Source organism: Mizuhopecten yessoensis, unplaced genomic scaffold (assembly GCF_002113885.1).
Source record: "Mizuhopecten yessoensis strain PY_sf001 unplaced genomic scaffold, ASM211388v2 scaffold9801, whole genome shotgun sequence".
Classification (NCBI taxonomy): domain Eukaryota; kingdom Metazoa; phylum Mollusca; class Bivalvia; order Pectinida; family Pectinidae; genus Mizuhopecten; species Mizuhopecten yessoensis.
In genome coordinates this window covers 430,855-458,215 of record NW_018408229.1, presented here as the reverse complement: position 1 = coordinate 458,215, position 27,361 = coordinate 430,855, and the positions used below count along the sequence as shown (strand labels likewise).

General features: G+C 36.5%; 2 protein-coding genes across 2 annotated transcripts; one reads left to right on the top strand and one right to left on the bottom strand.

Moving 5' to 3' along the window:
* Window positions 1–1,608: 1,608 nt before the first annotated feature.
* Window positions 1,609–8,069, bottom strand: LOC110458803 (sulfotransferase family cytosolic 1B member 1-like). Its single transcript, XM_021510716.1, has 6 exons — window positions 8,005–8,069; window positions 6,721–6,918; window positions 5,800–6,120; window positions 5,064–5,167; window positions 4,587–4,764; window positions 1,609–3,283 (listed from the first exon to the last, which is right to left on the bottom strand). Exons 2-6 carry the CDS (start codon window positions 6,890–6,892, stop codon window positions 3,171–3,173), a joined length of 888 nt encoding a protein of 295 aa, XP_021366391.1. The 5' UTR covers window positions 6,893–6,918; window positions 8,005–8,069; the 3' UTR covers window positions 1,609–3,170.
* Window positions 8,070–23,959: 15,890 nt separating this feature from the next.
* On the top strand, window positions 23,960–25,904 carry LOC110458797. The gene is made up of 3 exons (XM_021510703.1): window positions 23,960–24,166; window positions 25,010–25,188; window positions 25,457–25,904. Exons 1-3 carry the CDS (start codon window positions 23,960–23,962, stop codon window positions 25,902–25,904), a joined length of 834 nt encoding a protein of 277 aa, XP_021366378.1.
* The last annotated feature ends 1,457 nt before the right edge of the window (window positions 25,905–27,361 follow it).

The following is a 27,361-nucleotide window of genomic DNA, read 5'->3' as shown; positions in this document are numbered from 1 at the left end:
GTTTGTTTACCTCTCAATTGCATGGCTAGGCGGGAACAAAAAAGGAACTGCAATATTAATGGATCAACTGATTTGAGTTGTACTATTCAAGAGACATCAAATGTTACCCTCGAGTCATTCAATGAAGTTTCAGAAACGTCAGCTTAATTGCAATTGGTTGTGACAATTATGCATCCGACCAATTTGTGTAGCAAAATATACACTAACACTCGGCCTTAACACTTACACATACATATCAAACAAAGAGTTACGTGAAGGTTTCAACGAATGTTTCAATGACCTTGAAAGTGGGTTAAGGTTATTTATTGTAACAACTTCAGTCGTGCTTGCTGTCCCCTGCAGCATCGGGGAAAGAAGGGCCCGCTGTATCCTAATGCATATCATAAAAAGCGATTAGATATGGGTTCCTGCAGAATCAGGAGTATTCTGCTTTTGAAGAAATATTGGTTTGTTTTTATCAAATGTTCAAGTTTATTTTAGTAAGATAGCACAAGCAGGCACATCCATTAATGATCTTACATGTAACTTATACATTGCAGTTATTACGCTATTAAACATAACAAACTTAATCCAAAACACCTTGCTTGTAATTAAAATTGAAACGGTAGATATTGGGAAGAATTTAATATGAATGTTAGAACACATTCAACCCCCGTCATCTTAAAAAAGTTGGTCAAGCATACTCATCTGAACAAACATAATAACCTCTCATCATCGCATGCTTCCGGCTAAATATTATTATTCTAGACTCTTTGGTTTTTCAGTAGACGTCGTTAAATGATAAAAGCGGACGCATTAAAATGCTTAAATGTTCTTTTAAAAATGCCCTCATTCTTAACATCGTCTAAAGGCAATTCAAAATTGTTTTGCATACTTAAACCCACTGTGACGTCATTCTCGATGATGATTTGCCGGTGCTTCGTATGTGGGAGTATAAAAGCTTGCACATGCAGAGGCTACCAACTTATTCTCAGAATACCGTTCGTTATGCCTAGAGAAAATGTTTTACAAAGATTTAAGGTTAACAAGTGATGTTTTGGTTATATGAAATAGAGAAGGGTTAAGAATTTACTTAAACAATATTTATGAGCGAGATGACATGCCGGACAATAAGACCTTTAGAAGAATTTCAGCATCTAGATATGTTTGGATCTATATTCTGTAGCATAATATTTTTCACGATCCAAGGGAAACAACTCGAGCTTAAAGAGGTAACGAAACTATGAAAGTTTCTCTCTCAATAATACAAAGAGTAGAATACACTATTGCAGTAAACACTATTCTTTCTTTTCACAGTATTATTTTGTGATTGCAAATGGATTTGTAATCATAAGATTTATATAGTTCTTGTATTCCCTGCCAATTAACAACAGAGAACCTTGACTTTTAAAACTCATTGTTTTACCAAAGTGTGTAAGGTACAATTTACAGTAAAACACCTCTTAGAGTAATTGACTGCCAGTCAACACATATTTTTGATAATAACCTTTGCTACGTTTATTTTGTTGACATATGTCTTTTACTTGTCGTGTGTTTTATGTTGTCTCATTTGTTCCATATGTATTAGCCTTGATGACTAAAAGATTAATAACCATGAACTAATCAATGCAATATCATTTATTTTAAGCAAACACATATCTCGTTAAATTTTAATTAACCAACAAACCCTCCCTCCAGTACGCATACATAAAACATATGGCGGTACGTCCTTAAATGACCGGAGGAGTTAATAGGACGTTAATCTCTATAAAATCAAACCAAACATGTTTTATATAGGGATGCGTACATATATACACACCCAATGAAGTTTGTTCTGTTACTTAATGATGTTCAAAAACAAGTCCTATGATTTCGAGGTACATTTATGACACGTGATGTCTTTGAAAATTAGATTTATTTTGCATTTATTATATGTATATATTTTCGCATAGAACCATACAAATTTACATTATATAATGGGTACTTAAACGAATTAGCGTACTCCTCCTTTTGTTCAATATTTCGATATAAAACTTAATCAAGTTAAGCATTTAGTGTTTTAAGTTGCAGACAATGGCACAACTAATAAATACATAAATGATTTCATCACATTTCTTTAAATAAATGTTCATTTTTCACATACATGTCTGCATCATGTTATCCTTTGCTACACGTATTTCCATTTAATTCTTCGTTTTACTGAATTTGAAAATGCAAGCATTGATCTTGACATTTATGTGACGTAAATTTTCACTTTCTTGATATGAAATTGAAAGTAACCACCTATTATCATTTTGTAGGAATATATGAGTTTTATATTTAAGGAGTTGATTTCAGCGTTTTAAACACATGTTGGAGATCAAAATTTAAAACCTTAAAACAATTTATCAGCTGACTTGCCTGTGTCTATGGCCTTTATTCTCCAGTATGTCGATATTTACTTTTTCAAAAAGAAATCAGGTAGAATGATCCCTGTTAAGTCACTGCGACTGTTTTGTAATGTCAAAGTTATGACTGTCGATAAATCGCGATATGATTATTAAGCAATTCATGCACTCGATTAATTTTCATATCTAGTATTATAATTTGGATGCCATAGACAACATTTCAAAATACGTTCCAACAATATCATTATCTACAGAAACGAGACATCAATCAATATAGTCGTATTAATGTTTGCTAGGTAGCATCACCAGAGTCTTAGAAAGACGAAACAGCTGTATGATGCAGTGTCATTCATTTTTGGCATACTGTATCTATTAACAAATTTTAAACATGCAATCACCTGTTTGTATGTTACGTTCATTTTACGTTAAAATGTTTACTACAAGTAGGTAGTATATGAACTGCTGGTATCGTTTAAAGGTAATGTAAGATGACAGGTACATGCACGTCCTGTTACAATGCATGTAAGCATACTGTATACCTGGAAATTATTGCGGTAGTTTAATTTTCTAATTAGTTGTGTGTATATGTTACTATACGTGTTTTGCTTAAAGTAATTAAATAAACAAACTTCCAAATGATACATTTGACAATTTGTTGAGTGAGGACTTTTTGAAGGACGAGCTGGTCGCAGTAATATAAGACGGCAAGTATAAAAATATCGATTAAGTGAAAAGGGGAATTGCTTAAGTCAATATTTCTTTTTATATTGACACGCGTTCGATTTTGTTCCATTTACCAGAATCTCATAATGTGTACCGTACGGGTAAATCTATTGCAGAGACATCATTCTCATGTCTTTTGTCAAACAGTTCATTCTGTGCTACAGTAAACCAGTTCCTCCAATCACCAACCTCGCCTGCAAGTATCAATAAACAGAAATTGATGATATTATAAAGAATATATGAGCCAAACTAACATAGGTCTGCATTTGACTTCATAAAATACATCTTTCAGCATATATGATTAGGAATGTTGATTATGTAGTAATAACATTTTAGACTGACAATACGTCAAGAAAGATAGATGTATGCCTATGCAGTCTTACGCGTTTCGATGTATCTCAAAAGTTTTATTTTTAATTAAAGCCACGTCACACCTCCTTTTTATATCTTTTTTTTTTAAATGACATAATCATAAATGTCACGTTTATAATGACACATTAGTCATAATTATGCGTATCCCGTTAAATGTTATCCTAAGTAGAGTGTTTTCTCATGTGACGTCTGCCTAGGGCGACATTTAAAAAACAAAAAAATTGACAGGGGTTGTGTTTTTGTTTATTGGTAAAGTTGGTCACTGTCGAAGGATAAAACCAATGAACTTCCAAAAGACCATCTGCTTACAATGTACCACATTGCGACAGATGAGATATATATTTTTTTTATTTTCTCGCTTCATTATTCTTTCTTTTCGGCAATATATAAGGCATTCATCTTCATAAAACTTGGTGTTACACGACGATATTTAGCTGTGAAAGTCTAAAACAGTTTTCTGGCAGCCATCTTCATATTATATCCATTCACATGAGCAACCTACTTGCCGATTTGCAAGATCTAATGACTTTTGTTTATAAAGAAACCAAGGTTAAAAGAAAAAGCTATATTTTCCTTTTTCCTCAAGTAAAATGTGGATTATGACAAGTTTACCGGAATTCCTGATGTTGAAAGATATTATTTTTTAAGCAAGTATGAAAAATAGACTCGTTTTAAAACTATGCAAATTAACGTATCCAAAATGGAAATTCTCTCATAGGTAATACAATTTCACATACTTTCTGCTTAAATCTTCAATAAAATGAATAATTCTTTCTCAAAATAATAATAGTTGCAATATGTTGCACGATGATAACACTAGTATTATGTCATTTAAATGTTCTTAGAGGAATTGTGTTACCGCACCTTTTAATTCTCATACAGGTGTTAGTCAATGAGGTCCCATTTGTCATAAAATGAATTCTGAAACCAACTATTTCTGATTTAAGCTTCCTACTGTACCCATAACTTTTTAAAATTCCAAATCGGAGCCGACGCTCAAGTTAAATATCAAAAGGCGTTGACTCTACATTCGACATGCTCTGATTGTGTGTTAAGTAGATACAGGTGAACAAATGCATCAATAGCAACGATAAATCTAAATCAATGATTTAGTATGATATTAACCTTTTCTGTAAAATGGATTTTTGCCATCCCTTGAAATATCCTTCATCTTGTCACTCATGTTTGTCTTTTCCTGAATGACGGAGATAAATTCGCATCTACGCGTCACTTCATCCAAAAAGGTCGATTCATGTTCCACTCCTATAAAATCCGCAAGTCTCCCTATACTGCTACGGAGGTCCTGAAAAGGTCAACGTAAAATATATTTTTTTTAACAACATGCCATTACACAAACAATACTCAACCAATGTAATTCTTTTACAGAGCAGAAACTGAATTATCGGATAAGATGAGTATGTTTTAAAAAAAATAGATAAGTGATCGTTTCATTTTCATAACATATTGTGTCAAAAAAATAAGACTTTAGGTCGTGTTTAAAATGACATGTTATGTTCTATGTGTAAAACTTATTGTATTAAATTCAGACATGAAAATCAATACGACACATAATGTAAATAATAATGCCAGAAATATAGACACCTTTTTCATTTCCTCAAAAGAGATAACAAAAACAGGGTAGTCCGGATTGTCCATCATGAATTTCTGCCAAGCCTTGGCATGTTCAAACCAAGAGTTGTATACAGCTGAAAGAAATAACAGTTAATAACACAACTGAAAGTTTGGTTCTATCTGATTCAATTTCCTATTACCAGCTAAGCGCATATAAAGACGTGTGTCTATGTATGTAATGTGTGCAGGTATTGTGTAGCGGACATGAGTAAAACTATACGTTCCTCTCATTGCAATTAAATTTCCTGGGCATGGAAAGAGAACAGGAAAAAAACCGCAATGGATTAACTGTGGATTAAGCAGCATATCTCATTAATATATATGGTTACTGATGCGTTAAAACATAAGTTATTAGTTGCAATATTTAACGGAGTAATGGTTATTTTCAAATTAAATCATTAGAACAGTGTGAATACTATGTAATGTGCCACTACTAAAAAGAATATATGTGGCCATCAAGGTTATGCAAACTTCTGGGACTCGAAAATCCACAGGCAGAGTCTACCACATTGTACTAGAAGAGTTGGTTTTGTTGCTTAATCGAGTTAAGCATCCTTTAAATAGCTACAGTTGACAAAAGACGGGCTTCCTTGTTTGAAATGTAGGTTTTTGGCTCCTTACAATGTCCTTGCGGATCTGACACCGACTTTAAAGTTATACCTCGTTAATACGACTCTTGCTGCATGCTTACACAATTGTCACTTACCCTTCCCCTTCGAATAGTTTTCGATAAAATCCTCCCATTTTCCATTGTAGTTCTTCGCTTTCGGCGCGTTTAGCCTTTTTACGCAGGTATAGAAGGAGACGGCCGAGTCCTTTGGGTTTCTGTACACATACACCAACTTTCCCTTGTTCTTCAGGAATTCCTTTGGTAGATGTTTAGGATAGAAATGCGTTGCAAAATGTCTTGGCGTCTTTGCCATATCAATTGATTCCATTGCTTCGAAATCCAGAATTCGAAATATTTCTTCAAAATTATTTTTTCCGTTTATAAGCATATGCAAAATATCATACATCCAGTGGGTCCCTGTTATAAAAGGAATAGCCGTCCCTTTAGGTTTTACATAACTAAGTGTACAATTTACATAATAAAAATATCAATTACATTGTACTAGACAAAACAAAAATATATATTTTCTGCAAAACATTGTTCATTATTACCCCGTACAACAGTTACGTTTCCTCCATGATAACTGAAATGACCAATTCCCCTGCAGGTTGTGTGTACCAATGCATGTCATTGTAAAAGACAGACGAACAATCTGTAATCCCTTGCAAAGTTCAACCAGATATTGTTTTCTGTTAAGTAAATTACCATTTACAGAATTTCAGTGTATGCTTCACAGGTTGAAATAAAGAAAATCTTTTTATTTTTTATGTACAGTTATCTTAACACATTCCCCGCTTTATAATTGTATATTGTTCTTAATTGCAAATTTCCAGTGCGCTTATTTTTTTTTAAATTGATTTATACACCAAAATTTGAGTGCTCTAATGTAGGTACGTTTACAGTATACGGAAATATTAAGATTTTTTTTAGGTTTAAACTGTGAGGTACTCTGATGCAATCCCTTTGCTTTGTACTCACTGTTTATAGGTAAATTTAGTTAACTTGTATAGGGATTACCCGCTTTAGGATAAGACGCTATCAAGACATCACCATCTTTGTATTTCATATCAAGGACACTGTCAACCCGGTCCTTGCAATCTCCAGGAACATAGACGGGGAAATGAACACCATCGTAGTATTTGTATGTGACCTCCTCTCCACCCGCTTCGACGACTGTGCGTAACTCCATTACAGGAAAATATATTTGTTTTGGACCTGAAATTATGATTTATTCGATTGTATCTGATTCGAGAATCGTGTGCATCTTAATAACTGGTTTGTTAGGTCCTGGTAAGGGAGCAAATCTCTGTCAATGACGTGCTTCAATGTGTGTAATGTATGCGCATGTGCTAAAGACACTATGTTATCTCCTTTCGATAGTGGGGATTACTTGTCGAATTGATAGTTCGCAATATTCTGACCCTTCATTTTATACTGACAACGAGTGTTTGCTTGTCTGAAACGTTTATGACACAAACCAATCTTGAGTCTAATACATGACGTTTAAAGTTTAAGCCTCATGACCTTTGTTGGCTCATACATTTGTCTGTCAACCCAGAAAAATCCGTTATACAGATATTAAAAATAACAAGCCATGTTTCTTTACTCAGTCAGTGGATGTAATATTTCTTCGGAAGAATAATTAGAGAATCTTCCAACATTTACATTCAAACCCACGCGCTAATTAAAACATACACACCTGCCTATACCAAATCGACCATACAAATCAGACTTAAATATTTTCTATCATACTATACCCATTCTTACAACGCTCCTGGCTTCTTACCTGAATTTAAAACGCCATTATGGTTATGTCAACCGAATATCATGTGTCGCAGTTGAAAACTTATTAATACGTGTATGAGGTGCGAGATTTATCAAGAAAACCTAGTGCGCAGGCGCGGTGAGTGTATTAAAGAGAATATCTATTGCGTGATGCTCGTCAAAGATCACCATATTTCAGCAGGTTTCGAGGTAAAAATTAACGCCACGACACGACAAAAGAAGAGTTCACACAGGTACATATGTACCTATCACATGACGTTACATAACCCTACATATGTACCTATCACATTACGTAACATAACCCTACATATGCTAACAACCTGGGATTACACATACAGTGATATATGCATCGTTACATTAGTTTTCTAACGACACTGTACACAACAAGGAAATCTAGTCATGAGATACACGTCATAATTAACGTCTTTAACACAACACGCACATGATTTGTAGATACATCTGAGAAACACAAAGACATATACTGAAATAACCATATACATGAAACCGTCGACTTACCTTGTTCTTTACTGGTGGGAGTGTGTATACGGTCACTATACAGTACGTGACCTAATTTTGTCGTAAATAGCACGAGGTAACTTTTGATACTGATAACGTGTTAACGTTGTACAATGTATCTTACGGGCACATATGCTGTTTTAATAGAAGTGTCTAGAATGTATATCGCTACATATATCCAATGTTGACAATTTGAATATCTACATATCCTCGATAAATCGTCTATATGCACTCGTTATCTAAAGTTAATACTGATCAAACGCATTTGTATGCGACGGCTTGAGATAAGGATACTGGATTTCTTAACATATTTTTACCAATATGCTTTAATTCCTATACATAGTGGGAACATGATTTCGCAAATTTATCTTATTGGCAAAATCTCAAAAAGTATACGATTGGCAGATAGTCAACTTTTACGACAGAAAGTAGGATTCATCAGGCCTACATGGAACCACTTTTAACATGACTTTTAAATATTGGAGCAGTCGATCGTCAGTGTCGATGTTAAAGTGTTAAAGGAACAGCAGAAATCCCCGATTTTACAGGAGCCCTACATTACCAAGCAGTAGGATGTAGCAGGTCTCTTCTTTCTCCAAACCTAAAGGGTATTCATGTTGTTGTTTCAGCGATTTTGGTTTTGCACCACATTCTTAAACCTAAACGTCAAGCAGAGAGCAGGACACAACTTGAGAACACCATGTTCGTTCCGGTCAGGTGACAGAAGCCATCACCATAATTGCCTAGTCGAACGTTCATCATCAAGGCAAAAGCGAAATACTGCAAAGTTGGTGCTAAGAAACAGAAATGGTTGATCGATCTTTCAGTTCAAAAGGTATTAGAACCTCGGGACAACGAACGCTAAGAGAAGGTAGACTTAGTCAATGTGTTTATCTTCTTTAAACGTTTTAACGTTAATTTTATTTAAGCTCGTTCGTAGGTATTTTATAAATACGTAAAGGTTTTTTGACGACCAAAGTATCGGAAGCCTCTAGAAAGATTTAATTTAAATCCAAGGGATTTCTATATGCAATTCACTGCTCGGATTTCCACTATATCGATGTTTATTGAGTACCGATAGGACACGCAATACTTTGATGCATTACAGTAATGGTATAACGTTAACGTCAATAGCCTGGATCAACTTCCTTAGAGCTTTCAGTCGTGACATCTTCCAGTAATGCCCCGAAGTAGTAAAAACACTCAGGTTGTTTATATACCGACATTTGTAGGTAAACGATTTACAAAATTGTAAAAAACCAGTCCTATGTTCATACACTGAACATCTTGTCTTATATACATCAATTATCTTAAAGATAAATTAGCGTATCTATGGTTAAATGATATTTGGAAGCAACAATTGTTTCGATTAACCTTAGCTTCTTCGTCCTGTTCTTAAACAAATCGTGTTTCGTAGAAATACAGAATAGATTCGTGAATTACGTTCAATGTAGTAAGCTGGTTATAGGACGCTAAAATTCAAACCAAACCAAACGGTAATTAAGAAGATGCCAGATAGGAGTTGGTCTCATATAACACCAGTATTTTTTCAGACGTTTTGTTGACAAAACACGACCAATACATCTGCTGCACCCTATGCAACATTTGGAGTATTTAAAGTTGGTTGGTTATACAGGTTATAACGTCCTATCAACAGCTAAGGTCCTTAATTAAGGACGTGCCTCTATGTGTGTGTATGCTGAGGCAGAGTATGTTGGTGTATTAGCTCATTGTGATAGTGCGGATCTGATGACGAATTTATAGTGCTATCTCGCTGAAATACTATGCCAAAAGCAACAAGCACAGTATTCTGCCCGGACACATTATACTGACGACAGATGCACCAGTTGACATTCCCATAAAGAACAAATGTTAGAAGGGAAATACATGCACTACCATTAAAAACATCTTCTGGATGTCCCGGCCTTGGGTCAGAAACCCATTACTTTCCTTATCTGGGCGAACATCAAAGCCAAAAGGGAGGTATTTCCAAGCATGGCGCTAGAAATTAAAAGGTAATATTTCTCTTTCTTATCACTTTTTCCTAACGCCTCACTTGGCAATACGTCATATTTGACCATATTGTTATTGAACTTTTTGCCCAAACAAGGAGGGTTATGGGTTATGTTTCCAGACCCTGACGAAGCAAAGTCCTCGACATAAATTTTTGTACTTTCTTGCTATCTGCTGAACTTTTATTGGGTTGCGGTGAAGAACATTGTTCATATTTGACTGGCTGGAAGCCTTTCCTGTGTTCCTTGTGCCTGGTGTTTTAGCGATGTGAAAGGGATGACTATGAAAAGAAGGCAAATACACCTCTCATTTGCATATAATGCCTCCAGCAAATAACCATACATCACTCGCATAGTCATGTCCTCACATAACCTTGGCTGTAAATAGGGCGTTAAGTCCTCTAAATAGAAAAAAAATTAACAGGATATGAACAAACAACATGCTTCCCACTGAAATAAGATCAGAATTGGAGTTATTTAGTTTTAAATACCATTATTTTTAACGCTTGTTTGTAGTACCGTCATGTGTAAAAACACACAGGAATTAAAACAAAATAAGATAAACAGACATGTCAACCTTAGCTAATTTCCCGCAAAATCGTATTGCTGCGAGTTCAAACAGGGACTATTTGATTTACTTAAATTAATAACAAAAGTTGCTGAAAAAAATGTTAACATTGAAATCTTATTAAGAGACACGCATCCGTTGATATGCAAATTTAATTCTTAGTGCGAGTAAGATTGGATAGATTGCATTATATTGATCAGTGTTAAGATAAGAACTTAAATTTATTTTTTTAAATTTTATTATGAATCGGTGTTTATTGTATTTTAATTAAACTGGTCGTTATTCTATATAAGGATATCTTATTATCGCCACATTAACAGGGGACCTTTAAATTATAATAACGACACGTCTAAATTTTTCAAATTCAGGAGAAATGGTTTTCTCTCAGTGATGAATAATTGGCATTTACATGAAAAACATTGGCCAATGAACAATTGAGACCTACTCTTTCCTCGAACCTGCAATCACTTAAGCATTAGCCCTGAAGGATCGCGAAAAAAGACTAACGTCTTCAGCCTCATCGACGACACCCATGTAAATCTAAGTCGAATCCACGTCATGTCACATCCTCACATCGATAACTCAGGTAGCCACAACATAACCACAAGGCATTGTGATCATAGAAATATCGACCTTCATATCGAACGAAGAAATAGCATATTTCCCTGCGAAATCATGATAATGACCATTAAACTTGGAGAGTTGTTTTTATTTTTTAATGTCTTATTAACAGCTAAGGTCATGTGTGTAATGTATACGTACAAGTGTGTATGTGTGCTAGGCCCGGGGTATGTCGATGCATTTGCCTTCATGCCATAGCGTGAAACTAATGCCGTCTTTGTAGTGATCTCTCCCTAAAATACCATGCCGAAGGCACCCAGCACAGCACTCCGCCAGGTCGCATCATGCCATTACCCCAAACCGAAATGCTCAACGTTTAGGATGAATCCCCAACTACAATCTTTTTTAGAACTTAAGGATTTCCCGGCCAAAGGAGAGAATCCATTCCCTAAATCACTTGGCCTAAGAAAGGAATCCATGGGCCAATTAGCGGGAATAGAGGTTATAATTTTGTTTTGCCTTCTGTACAAATGGAGGGGTTTTAACCAAGCTTTGTATGTAATACCTAGATTTTCTGTAAACGAGAAGAATGGAAGGGTCTGAGGGGCGGGGCCTAATAGGGAAACATAGTGATAATGGTTAAAATCTTTCTTCTTCCGTAGAATTTGAGGAATTCAAACCAAAGTCGGGGTTAACATTTGGCCTCCACTTTGATTTCTAAATTCTTTTTCCATATGTAGATACATAAACATGATCAATAACTGCATAAATGATTATTCGTAATTTCTACTGAAAACTGTAGTGGACCTCCTTGCATATTACCAGGTTGAGTGATGGTTTTGGTTTGGTTTAGTATTGTTTCACGTCCTATCAACAGCTATGATCATTTATGGACGGCTTCCCCTGATTACAAGATGCATGCGTGTAGTGTATGCGTGTGGAGGCTGTGATATGTTCGCGTTCGTCTCCTTTGATAGCGCAGAACTGATACCAACTTTATAGTGCTACCTCACTAACACATACTGCCGAAGACACCCAGCAGGACACCCCACCCGGTCCCATTATATTGACAAGGGGCAAACCCGTCGTTCCACTCCTAAATTGCTGAGCGTTTAGCAGGAGTAGAAACTACCATTTTTACAGACTCTGAAATGTTGGCTAGGGGACAGAACCCAAAGCCTCTCTCACAGGGGCGAACGCTCAGCTAAAGGCCAAAAATATGCATTGTCAATGGAGACATTAGGAAGAAGAAAGTTGTTTAGAAAGAAGAGAAAAGATAAGATCCAAAATTTAGTCGCCTCTTACGATGATGCAATGGGGTCAACAGGTGCAATTCTTTCGCCCTACCTGCATTGATTCCGGTCGAGTGATGGAGGTATCCTAACAAAATGATAGAAATATGTCACAGGCGAATGTTATTTTGAAAAAGAATCAGGATGGTGTATGGTTTGGTTTGGTTTGGTTTATTTTTGTTAAACGTCCTATCAACAGCTATGGTCATTAAAGTACGGCCTTCCATGTGTGCAAGATGAATGCGTATAGTGTATGCGTGTGTGAAGGGAGGCTGCAAAAGTGTTATATGATAAATAAACCGGTTGTCATTTTTTTTTTTAAATTCCTGATGTTGAAAGATATAATTGGTAGCCAACTTTTAAGCAAGTTTGAAGAAAAAAAACTCATTTTAGAACTACAATGTATGTTAATAAACGTGTTAAAAATGGAAATTTTCTCATAAGTAATGAAATTTCACAAATGTTTCTACTTACATTTTCAATAAAAAAAAAAAAAATCCTTCTTGAATTAGTGTAATATTCGGTGTCTCTTATTTTTATACCAGAGAGCTGACTTGCAACGTATTATCCCCAACGGTGTAAGTCAGTGATGTCCCATTTATCATAAAATGAATTCTGAAACTAACTGTTCCAGATTTATACTTCCTATACCCATACCTTTTTTGACTTATCTTGTTTTGAAATTCCAAGCGGGGGCCAACGCTAATGTTAAATCTCCATAGGCCTTGACCCTAGCTTTAGATTCAACGCTACCTTTAGATTGAAGTAGCCTAGCGAAATGAGAAATAATCTGTGCATAACCAGAATATGTGCCTCCCAACGTGAGGATAGAGGAGTGGGGCCCAATAGTGGAATATGACGATAAATGTCTAAAATCCTTCGTCTTTGGTATGAACCAAGGTATTTAAACCAAATTTGGTGTAGATCATCCTTGGGCATAGGGGACCTTATAATGTATGAATGGAATGTATAGCCCCCTAGGAGTAGAGTACAAAATTTTTTCTTGAGTATCTTTTGACAGAGGAAACTCAATTCTGTATTAATGATAAACGGAGAGTGGTGCCACTTTTGGAGGAGAGGGTGGAAACAAGAAGGGGAAATTTAGTTAAGGAGAGATGGACAATTATTCTTTTAGAAACTTCATTTTATGCACACAACAAAATTATTTTCCATCCGAAATCTATATTTTGATTAACAAAAATACCAGCCAACAGTATTTCAAGGTGTACGGAAACACATGGCGTTAATTAACATCATAAATATAAAAAAGAGGCTCCGACTGAAAAGAACACTTTAAAGACGAATGGCGTGTGATTTCGGAGGTAATGCAGATCATATCCGCGATAGAAGACATGTTGCGTGAATAGAGGTTGTTTCTATAAAACTTGTTTTCATAGACATTGCGAGCTTTCCTCCTTTTTCATCATCATTGCAGGTTATATTTTTACCAACAATTGATCTTAACCCTTAAAACGTGTAAAATTACTCTAAAAAGTCAATATTAGATCCAAAAAAAGCTTTAACAAATGCCTGTGCACAGTACCACTCCTGCAGGTGTTGGGAAAGAATTTATCTGCTGTGTATCCCACTGCAATTCGTAAGGGAATGATATTGGCTCCCCTGCAGAATCGGGGACGGAATATTCTTTGTCATCTGCTAAGGGAATATTGAGGTAACCAAAATTGATAAGTTGCCCCCATTTTAACATTTGGATGTCTTTGAGACATACATCTAGTTTGAAACTCTGCGTCATTTTTATAAAGATACTGTTCTATGCAAGGTGTTAAAAGTCAGATAATATGTTGCAAGTCAGCTCTCTGATAAAGAAATACGAGACCATACCGCACGCGATAACGCTATTAAGCCTCATGTCGATAAATTCATTTTATCACGAAAAGTATAGCAAGTGACAATAATTTCGTCGATTAAGAACTCTTTGGTGGTCTTGAACGTAATCATACCGGTGCTCCATGTCATATTCGTAATGTTCTACAGCAGACAGTTTATCAGAACAACCATTATTTCTGACATACTATCCTCATGTCACATCACCAATTACGTTTCTACATGAAGCATGCGGAGAAACATTTTGCGACATTCTGAAAGTTTTAGCAACGATTACGACACGTAAAAAAAACATTGTCAGTATGTTTCCTGCACGCACAAAAAGTATTATTTTAACTACAAATTGATATATATGTTATGTACGCTATAATTTGCAACTTCATGGTATTTCTTAACAGAATGTTTGTCAATTTCAAAAAGGTAGATTGATAATTTGTCATTTAAAAATAAAATATCCGGTATAAATGCGTCCCTGGATATAAAAGGCTCTTTCTCTCAAGTTTTGCGTCCCTACCAAACACAGATAAAGTAGGAATTATGTTCACTAACTGGGATAACAAGGCGGTTTGATTTTATATTATTAACGTCCTGTTAACAGCTAATGTCATTCGCAAATTGTTGGTTGATTTACTGTATATCCCACTACACATATCTCAAGGAACGATAAAGATCACCCGTTGGCAGTATAATGTGACCGAACGAAATGCTGTGGTTGGTGCCTTCGGCATGGCATTTCAGTGAGATGGCACTATAAAGTCGGTATCAGATCCGCGCTATCACAAGGAGGCAAGCACGCCAACATACCCTGTCTCCTGCATACACACACGCAGGCACACATTTACTACACACATTGAGGCATGTCCTTAAATGACCTTAGCTGTTAATATGACGTTAAACAACACTAAAACAAACCACACCAAGCGACGTAGATGGGCCACTGCAGAAAAAAAGATTTTATGTTTTGTCTTCTATTAAGGAAACATTGAAACATTGTAATACTTTGGGCATCTAGCTCTCTTTTCTATAATACTTATTTATTGTTGGCATTGGTTCTCTAAGGACCAATCGAAAGTTTAACAAAGCAGTTGCGAGGAGGTTAAAATATAAAAGAAGTAAAACCATTCCAATCTGTGTTTAAGATTTTGATAATTGAGACTAGATATGCAACAGAATAAAAATAAAACCAGAAAATATGCATTTTATAAAACGCAAGCGTGCAACAAATCAATAAAGACGTTGGTATGTGAAAATAGCTCACTTAAGTGTATCATTTGCTGTGATTCGATCGGCCCTCCTCCGTAAAACGGTCGATTAAGTCTGCATCTTTCCTTCATTATATCATATTACGACTTTTCTTCATTGTCTCTATAACCATTCAAACAACACATGTTTTTATTTCCTTTTTAGCTACATTTGGCCTCCACTTTGATTTCTTTTATACTTTTGCCATATGTAGATTCATAAAAATGATCAATAACTGCATAAATGATTATTCATAATTACTACTGATAACCGTAGTGGACCTCCTTGCATAACACCAGGTTGAATGACGGGGGTATCCTAACAAAATGACACGATGTCACAGGCGAGTGCTATTTTGAAAAGGAATTATGATAGTGTACAGTGTATGAAACGACTGTTATGTGATACTAAATATGTCATATTGGTATATATATACATGAAGTAAGCATAGTGATACTTTTAATTAGAAAAACATCCTAAATTTTCACAAAATTTTAAATGCAACCAACATTGTCAACTTCCTTTTATATAGTTACAATGGTCAATACCAAAATTCACATAATTATGGTGATTTTATTATCAATGTTTATTATGGTAGATAAGTTCTGTTTTTGTATGATACTGAAATACTTTATTATATAACGCATGTTTTAAGCCCACCATCATCTGATGGTTGGCTATTCAAATCACCCTGCGGCTGTGGTCCGTCCGTCCGTCGTCCGCTGTCCGTTGTCCGTCCTTAAACAATGCTTGTTATCGATATTTCTCAGGAAGTATTAAAGGGATCTTTCGCAAATTTGATATGTGGGTTTCCCTTGGTCCTTAGCTGTGCAGGGCAATTTTTGAGACTGATCGGATAAACAACATGGCCAACAGGCAGCCATCTTTGATTTTGATAGTGAAAGTTTGTTATCGCTATTTGTCGGGAAGTACCCAAGGGGTCTTTCTCAAATTTGATATGTAGGTTCCCCGTGTTCCCTTGTTGTGCAGCAGACGGTCGCCTGCTTGCCAATGACGGTAAAAGTCTTGCTCGAGCGACCAACAGTTGTCAAAAGTTAGATGGTCACTGGTCCAACAAAACTAGTTTGGGCGACTGTCAAAGAATTAATGAATAAAAGAAAGTATAGTCCCTTCCACATTAACTGGGAGGGGGGAGGGGGGGGGGGCAGTACATTTTTAAGTTGTCATTACTTTGATTTGAATCGAACTGTCTGTGATTTAGAAAATGTGATGATTTTTTTTTCAGATTTTCTATATTAATACTTAGGTGTGAGTTTTGTGTGTTTCTTTTTGGGAAGACCTGAATGGAGTGGATCATGTCGGGTTTTAACTAGGGATGAAGAATTAAAAATATAATGTTTTATTCTGTTTTACATATTACAAATATTGTCATGTTATACGTAATTTAAATGTGCTGAAGCATTGTGTTAAATGCTGTGGAAATATTTCTTCCCAAAATCATTTAGGCCACCAATATGTCATTTGGGCTAGCGCTTCAAATCTTTTACCCGCCCAAACAAAATATTTGGGCCAGCCAATGCAGGTTCCCCACTATCCTTTATTGTTCATGTTTACTTTTGCAACTGATCAGTTAAATAAAATGGCCTACCGACAGCCATCTTTGATTTTTGACATTGAAGGTTTGTTAGTACTATTTCTCAGGAATAACTTGAGGGATCTTTCTCAAATTTGATATGTAGGTTCCCCTTGATCAATCGTTGTGCATGATATATTTTGAGACTGATCATATACACAAAATGGCGAAAGAAAGAACTAAACAGATCTTTCTCATATCGCAATGATCGATTCTATTTCTTACACATTAAGTACTGTACTAATAAATATTTGAAATTACAAACTCACTTTGAAGGTTGGCTTTCATACACGTCAGTATTAAGTTTAGATCAAAAGTTACCTCAAGGTGCATTTACTGTTAACATGACTCGATCAAACAGATTAGAGGAAAGAAGAGAAAAGATCGAAATGACAAAGAACTAATGAAGATGGTACAATGGTTGGCGCCAAGATCCTCTGGGATCTCTTGTAAAGTTACATGAACTCATGAATATGTATTCTGCCAAAGTATTTTTTCTTCCGGAGAAGTACTTAAGGTTGAGTTGTGTTATAGACAAAGATACGCAATTATGTAAAAACAATAAAATAATCTTAATAGTAAAACTCTTATACACTTTATTATATCCCCTGCAACGAAGTTGGGAGGGGGGTTCCTAGTATCAGTTTGCCTGTCTGTCTATAAAGTTCGTCCGGACAACACTTTCTAAAGTAATAAACCAATTTCAACGAATGCTTCCAGATTGATAACTACCACCTGAAAATGTGCATCCGGCTATTATTGTTTTCATTCTGTCCCTTTCTGACAAAATTATAGCCCTTTGTTGAAAAAACCTTGTCCGGACATGTCCTCCGAAACTTAGGGGTCAATTTCAACGAAAGATATCTTATATCATAACTACCTGCTGATGTTGTGCATTTAGGTATTAATTTTTTTAGTCTGACCTTTTTTACGGAGTAATGGCCCTTTGTTGAAAAATACTTGTCCAGACAACTCTTCCAAAACTATCGAACCAATTTCAATGGGCGTTTACAGATATGGTTACTACCCCCTGGCATTGTGCATCCGAGTAGTATGTTTTCATTCCGACCCTTTTAAATGAGTTATGGCCCTTTGTTGGAAAAAAACTTTGTCTGCCTCATATTCTACTTGGCTGATATCAATGGTAGTCATCCCCGATGTCGTGCAAGAGGGTTGGGTGTTTTGTTCATTTTTATCCTTGTTAAGGAGTCATGGCCCTTTGTTACAAATCGTTGTCTTGACAACTCTTTCTTAACTACTTGGACGATTTCAGCAAAACTAGTTCATCTGGGCTAAGGAAAGATATAATGTCTGACTCCCGATACAAAATAATTATTTCAGCACAGTTGATTTTTGTGACCTTGAACGAAGGTCAATGTCATCGACGTTTACAAAACTTAAATCCATTCACATGAACAACCTATTTGGGCCAACCCTGATATTTTTGATACTTTAACGATCTTAGCAGTTTAGTTGGCTGGGCATTCACACGAAAACAATGGCGAAAAAAACTCTAATGTAAAATTAATAAACAGGAGAAAATTACTTCTAAGAGGATAGACAGAAAATCGGGATCTCGCTTCTATAGTTATGTGAACTTCTGTAAATGGAGTTGCTTCTTTTTACGGTTAAACGTGTAACACACTGACAGCTTCAATTGATATACATAAAAGCCAAGCTAAGCACTCACTACCATATTGCTGTACTATCAGAACTTGTTGAAATATCAATTTGGGCCCGCACAGGTTCGGACAATGATACCATGGCAAGTTCGGCCCATGTAACACATAAAAAGTCGTAAAATTGGCGGTAAAATCTGACGTTGCATGCTTTATGACGTCATAACTAAGCTGATTCCAATGGCGGCCGAATTATCAGATTGCCTGTCCGTACTTACTCCTCGGCGGGGCTCGTTCGGCCATCCGATCTTCCGACAGGAAACGTTAAATAATATTAATATTAATAAATCAAAAAACGGACATGCTGCCACACTTCCCAGAACGGACTTAAATAAAAATTTGTCCGAACTTGCCACGGTCTCCCCTATTGTTTGTCGGTCTTAATATCATGAGAGCTTGTGTTTTATTGTTATTCCTCGACTTGCCGACTTTATATAAAGTTTATTTTATCTCATTCTGAAAGCAGTATTCTGAATCAGTAAATATCAGAGACCAACAAAAGCTACGCTCTTTTAAGGCTTTGCCATTTGATATTATTCGGTATCAAAATAGCAGTTGGAGTATGTTGCACACAATGGTGATATAATTTAATAGTAATTGTGTCATTTAATGGTTCTAAGAGGAATTGTATTACCGCACCTTTAACACCCACACAGGTGTTAGTCAATGAGGTCCCATTTATCATAAAATGAATTCTGAAACTAGCTCTTTCAGATTTAAGCTTCATATACCCATACCTTTTTGGATTAATCTTGTTCTGAAATTCCAAGCGGGGGTCGGCGCTAATGTGAACTATCAATAGGCGTTGACCCTACCTTTGAACGACAATATGATCTCAAACGTGGTGCATAGTTTCATAATCATTTCGTTGTGAGTTCCTGCCTTGTTTATATTAATCTTATATTGGAAATATTATTTTAGTTTTCCTCTAGAGAAAACATCGACACATATATTACGCAAATGGAGGTACGTCTTTTAATGACTGTAGCTTATTATATGACGTTAAACATTCCAAAACCAAACTAAACATCTTGTTGTCAACCATTGATTGACCCTTTTGACCTCTGTGTTGATAAGTCGTTAATAACGAACATATTGAAAAGACAAGAGAAGTGGAACTGACGGCAAACGGCCTTTTTAAAAGTATAATCGTACTAAAATGTCATTAGCTGATCTAGATATTCACATGGGCACATTATTCTGACTACACGGCTATCTGAAGAACCCAGGGAGACACTTGCAGAAGGTTAGAGTGAAAGAAAAAGGTAGAGATCCCCAAACATGTAGTGGAGAGGCACAGAATTTTTCAAGCAAACTTGGTGCAAGTTCATTTTCGTAAATTCATATAACTGATTGTGACAGAATAATTACGGTAAATAATAGACTTATTAATGAAATTCCTCAGATATTCAATTTACAGTCAAGAAAGTTCAATGTGTCACTTTTTAAAAGAATTGTACATAATATATACCTGCTGCAACAGTTCTGCAGTATATAACCCCTTAGGGAGAACATAATGAGGTAAAGCGGTTTTCTGTAAGGTCTACAGTACGCCAAAGGAAAAAAGAACTGCGGATCACGTGATATATGGGCACAAGGGTCCCGATATAAATTTTAACGCTACGACAATAGTGATAAACCAGAACAAATAATGGTTGGAGCTTTGTTTGGACGTGGAGACAACAAGTATGCAACTGTTATCTCTGCAAACACTATTACGCACAGTATGCAATAGTGAAAAAAACTTATCCGCTCCCTTGGGCTTGCGGAAAATTGCTAATGTTCGTTTTGAGTATGCATTGGTGCCAATTTTTGTTTTGTGACAGTTTGTATGTGTTAGAACAATCAAAAGAATTGTAGAAACCGATTACATCTGCGATTTAGATGGCATGGATATATGACGACGCTCGATCCCATAATGGTTTAGAGAAAGGACATGTATGTATATCATTTTAAAAAGGATGCTTAAGAAGTTCGCGATTATCTGCAGTGAAAGAGAAACGTATCAAATCCCGAATGGCATCTGTTTATTTAACTGAACATCTAAATGTATAAGCACAACCCGGTGCATGTTTGGGGGGAGGGGTGGGGGGGGACTGCTATATCGCACTGCATCATCGCAATAGGAGTCCTTATAGACTCGGCATGGCTTCTGCTTTGTTTAGTAGACATTGGTGAATCCAAGAATAGATCTGCTGTATCCAATTGTACGTATATCGTAAATGGTGGCAAATGTTTGCCTCTTGACGAATGGCAGTGTTCGCCGATAGCAAAACGATTTTTTTTAAGTCATCATAAGAGGAAGTGCCTCCATACAAATTGTACGTGTTGTGTATGTATGTCTGTTAGTATGTTTGCCGGTGACAGGGTATGTTGGTGTCTTTGCCTCCTTGTGAAAGCGCAGATCTGATGCCGAATTTATAGTGCAATCTCACTGAATGACAATGCCGAAGGCACGCAGCCCTGCATTCCATCCGATTACGTTATAACAAACAAAGCAACGTATTGTATGCAATCTATAGTCCCCCACCGGTAATGATTTATATATTTAACAAACAGTAAACTTATGTCAGGAACATACCCCGTCTCATGCATACACACACGCAAAACGCATACACTAAAACACATGGAGGCACATTCTTAAATGACCTTAGCTTTTAATAGGACATTAAACAAAATTAAACCAAATCAAACTTATGTAAGGAAGCATAGGTTACAGTGAGGTCATATATGTCCTTGTACACCAAAGTGGGATACTCCAGGTGAAATACTATAATGCTTCGGACAAATATTTTCAAAAAAGAAGGTCAAAGGTCAAGTCATAGGTCACATTATTGTGCAATCCAAAGATGTCCTTGTACACCAAATCTGGTTACATCCATGTGAAATAGTATAGAAGATATGTTCCGGACAAACTTCTCGGGAGGAAGGACGGACGGATGGAGTGCAAACCTGCAGCCCCCTCTCCCCCGGAATCGTTTGGGTATTAATGAAGATCGGTTCATAGGTGTTGTTTGATTTATTATTGTTGTACGGTCCATTGACAATTTGAGTCTTTTAGGGGCAATCAACACAACATATAGATCTTCACAAAAAGATATTGGTTGTAACATACAAAGTCATATAAGGTCATCTGCGTATTAGGCGATTAGTGTCCCGCCCCTACCCCCACCTCCGGAAGAATCGTGGTGTTTTCAGGTCTTCGACGATAGAAACATGGAAGAAACTAAAATTGATCTGCTGCCCAAGTTGCAACACCTGGATCAGGTTTCAAGACCGACTGGTGCCATTGCCAAGCTGACCAATAGCTTGACAAAGCACTAGATGGTTTTGAAACGTTGCGACACGTTTAATACGTACGTTGTTTGTGTAGAAAATAAAACTTAAATATAAAAGATGGTGAACATTCGACAGTAAGACCAAAGAACACGATTGTTCGCAATCGTGGTCCATTAGAAGTATTCTGTTTCACGAATGATGGTTGAAAATTAAAACATTAAATCTCGTGCATGAATTTGTTTATATCATGCAGATTCAAACTCTCACTATGGTAAATGAAATAACATATTACTGCATATAGTCACATCGAGCATAGGAACAGTTAATGACTCTAAGTGTGGTCGCTGTCGTTTTCAGTACCGTTATTAGTCCATAAAATGACGACTTTAATGTCGTAAAAACGTCGAAAAGGGGTTTGTGCTTGTAATCAGTCCGCGCGAAAACACTAAAAAATTCGAAGTAGCATCGCAGTTTAAGAAATATCGATTCAATACTTCAAAGATAATGGTATGTTTAATGCTATCCGTAGGACTTGATTACATAGCAACAACATTAATTTACAATAAATAACAGCTTGAATGATATCTTTAAAAGTCACTCAAAGAGAAATAAAAGCAGTCTTCACCGACAGTGATAAGACATCGTTCATTTAATTATATTACAGTCACCCACAAACTCTTCAAGTTTTTTTTTGTATCATATTGTTGAGGTAAAGGACATTGTAATTTTCCAAATTTTAAAATTATGTTTCTTTCCAGGGAAAGGATTCAATTGGAAATGTCATATTTAGCACAAATTGCTACTGAACATTAAGTTTTGATAATAAACATATTGTTAACCGTGAATAATACTTACGTTTATATCTTTGTTGATTCTATTGAAAGGAGGACAAAAAGGATCAGCTTTCAGCACACAGTCATAAGTTACACCCCGGGAGGCACGTCCTTGAATGGCATTGGCTGTTAATAGGACGCTTAGCCCAATTTACTTTTGACTGCAGAGTCTGAAATACATTGGTTACGATTCATTTTCGCTATTGTATCGCTCTTTAATGATGCGAAAATTTTAGTTCGGTTTTGATTGTATTCTGTTCAACAATCTATGTAAAGGATAATGTCCGAAATAATGACTTTATCCTACTTAAAACCTAGCACACTGCTAGCCTTCTTAACCTTTATCAGAAATAGCACATGCCCATGCAGTAATATAAATGTGTTCAGTCACCCGTGACACATAATGGACAGTCAGGTTGACACTGCATGCACTCTGAGTGTTCAGTATTCATTATACACTAGATGAGCCAACATCATGTCAGACAGCGACCATTCCTCACACAATCTTCATTTCGAGATGTGTCTTGCTGTGAAGCTGATACTGATGAAGTTCTTAGTGGAGTAATTGACATGGAGAAAGAATACGTGCCCTGTTTTAACATTAAGAATGACTTATTTTCTGACATTTCGTCTGATGATTATTTATTAGTACAAGCATCTATGGATATGGAAAATTCAGACATTAAGAGCAATGGAAAGGAAAGTACTAGATTCCTGTCCCCTCTAAAAGAGAAAGACTTGCAGTCTTTATTGAGTGAAGGAAAGTGCAAACAAACTGAAAACAAAGCAAGGTGGGCGGTTAATTTATTCTATAAGTGGCAAAATCAGAGAGCAAACAAGGACTGTGAACAACATTTTAGTAAGCCATTAATGGAAATGGAACCTGAAGAAATGTCAGATGCCATGTGTTTCTTTATTACGGAAGTACGCGATGAGGCAGGGAAGGAATATAGACCAAATACTATATATGAAATAATTATGTCTATTCAACACTTCCTTCGTTCAAGCGGTAAACTGGTAAGCTTTTTGGATGATGAAGTCTATTCCAAAATGAAGTCCATTCTTAATGCTAAGATGAAGAACCTTTCTAAACAAGGACTGGGGCTGGAGAGGAAGCAGGCTGTAATCATAACTGTTCAACAGGAGGGAAGTTATGGTATATGGACTGGGGCTGGAGAGGAAACAGGCTGTAATCATAACTGTTCAACAGGAGGGGAAGTTATTGTCTATGGACTGGGGCTGGAGAGGAAACAGGCTGTAATCATAACTGTTCAACAGGAGGGGAAGTTATGGTCTATGGACTGGGGCTGGAGAGGAAACAGGCTGTAATCATAACTGTTCAACAGGAGGGGAAGTTATGGTCTATGGACTGGGGCTGGAGAGGAAACAGGCTGTAATCATAACTGTTCAACAGGAGGGGAAGTTATGGTCTATGGACTGGGGCTGGAGAGGAAACAGGCTGTAATCATAACTGTTCAACAGGAGGGGAAGTTATGGTCTATGGACTGGGGCTGGAGAGGAAACAGGCTGTAATCATAACTGTTCAACAGGAGGGGAAGTTATGGTCTATGGACTGGGGCTGGAGAGGAAACAGGCTGTAATCATAACTGTTCAACAGGAGGGGAAGTTATGGTCTATGGACTGGGGCTGGAGAGGAAACAGGCTGTAATCATAACTGTTCAACAGGAGGGGAAGTTATGGTCTATGGACTGGGGCTGGAGAGGAAACAGGCTGTAATCATAACTGTTCAACAGGAGGGGAAGTTATGGTCTATGGACTGGGGCTGGAGAGGAAACAGGCTGAAATCATAACTGTTCAACAGGAGGGGAAGTTATGGTCTATGGGCTGGGGCTGGAGAGGAAACAGGCTGTAATCATAACTGTTCAACAGGAGGGGAAGTTATGGTCTATGGACTGGGGCTGGAGAGGAAACAGGCTGAAATCATAACTGTTCAACAGGAGGGGAAGTTATGGTCTATGGGAATTTTGGGATCAGATACTCCTCAGAAGCTTTTCACCACCATGATCTATCTCAATGGACTTCATTTCGCCTTGAGGGCTGAAAAAGAATAGAAATCTAAGGTATGGACCTTTGTCTCAGATTAAGCTCATGCAGGACTCTGATGGTCGTAAATATCTCCAATACACAGGGGACATTTCCAAGACCAACTCTGGTGGTTTGTCTCATCGGAAAGTGACACCAAAGATGACCCGTGGTTATGAGAGTAGTAACAAGGGCAGGTGCATTGTACAACTCTACATCAAATACATACAGGCAAGGTGAGTGTATCTTATATTAATAAACAGCAATAACAAAATTCAGCTGTCACAATTCAAAATGGCCACCTGTTGGCCATTTTTTTCCGATACTAGAAATCAAGGGGAACCTACCTATAAAATTTGAGAAAGCTCCATAAAGAACTTTCTAAAAATAGTAATAACAAATTTCAACTGTCAAAATTGGGCTAAAAATCCATGCTTTCAGTTTTGTTTATCATAACGTGTGTAATGGAGGAAACACATATATATTTGATTTTTTTTCTTTTAGACCAGTAACGGCTAAGACTGATGCCTTTTATCTGCGCCCGAAAGCTACTATTACTGGATCATGCTGGTACGTAGATGCTCCAGTTGGCGTTCACACTCTGCAGGAAACTGTTAAAAAACTATGTGAAGAAGCTGGGTTTTCAGGACACTTTACTAATCACTCGTTGCGGGCAACGGCAGCGACACGTTTATATTCTGCACGAGTTGATGAACAACTCATAGCGGAGAAAACAGGACATAGGTCAAATGCTGTGAGATTATACAAACGAACAAGTGATGAACAACAACAGAAAATGAGTGAAATTCTACGTGGGGAACAGAAAGAAAACGGTGTTAAAAAGCAGAAAACTTCTGAGAATGCTACAGGTGCAACAGAGACCGTTACGGGAGGAAAAGAAATTACATGTAATATCAAGGATGGGGTATTGAATATAAATGTAAAGTTTTGAATGAGGGTATTGACTGTAGTCTCTATGGAAGCAGAAAGTCCAAACGTACATGTATATAGTGAACTGTGAAACTGGAAATGCTATGCTGCAATTGAATTTAGAAAGGTGACAGAGTCTTTAGATTCTTTTTCTGTTAGAATGTTTACGATAAGACATATTTGGTTTAATATTAAAATGTTTACTTTTCATATCTGTGTTTTGGAGCTTTGTTTCTGCGTTGACTGTCCATTATTGGAAAAAATAATGGACTGTCCCGTTAAATAATGGACTCCTAGGTGTCCATTATGCAATATAATGGACCAATACAACAATAGATGGCTTCACAGCTGGGTTTTAAAACCAGCTCGGGTCATTTAAAGACGTGCCTTCATGAGTGTTATGAATGTCTGCTGCAGGCGGTATATTAGTGTATCAGCCTCTTTGTGAAACCGCGGATCGGATGTCGACTTTGTAATAGTACTAACTCACTTGTGATACGATGCCAAAGGCTTCGCTCCCAGCATTGTATTCGATCCTGTCACTTTAAACTGAAACCGGGCTTAACCAGTTGCGATTACCCTTCATGTCCAAAAATAAGCAGCGAATTACAATCACCTCTTTTAAGGACTTAGATTTGTTCTCATAAAATATTACTCTTTTACTTGTTACAAACTAGAAACACACCACTTCCTTGGAGAACTATGCAATTATTTTCTAGAAGTCACCAAGGATAGAAAGTCTATAATTTCTAACACAACTTTTTGTTTCCGAGAACATTCCTAGCAAAACCTCATTGTTGCGCTTTTGTTGAAGGTAACCCAGGTGGAGAATGCAATGGGTTCTGAAGTTCTAAAACAGTTGGTTCTCTGCTTAAATGACAAAACACTTCTTTTTATTCAACTTTTACAATGTTAGCACTTAGTTGATTATTGTCCGATAAAGCAGGCCTTTTTCGTTTTTGTTTGACGTAGTATTGCTTTAATAAAACCTATTTGACAATTAATTGAATCTATGCACGAGATGTCGTCAGGACGCATAAAAACCTGATGATTATGTAATAAATTTCAAATTATCCTTTCCAGCACATTTTATAAACGGTTTAATTAAAACTATAATAGCTTGCTCAAGTTTGAAGGAAAATCGGAATTTTCGATAGATTGTCAACGAAGAACATTATCAGTGTGGTATATATGCTTAATTTAACCATTCTGATTTGTCTGTACTTTAATCTAAATAATGTACCCAAAATAAGAATTTAACATGCCCTGGTTGATACTTCGAAAATTTAATGCCAAATGGTTCAGAGTCTTAATTCACAAATTTCCCATAATTAACAAAAATAATCAATCAATCGTAAGAGGTGAGTATTGTGTGTACTTTATGCATCTGTGCTATGTTGGTGTATTTGCCATTTTGCGATAGAGCGGATCCGATTCCTACTTCCAGAGCGCTTTCCAAAAAGCTAAACGGGCAGCAAA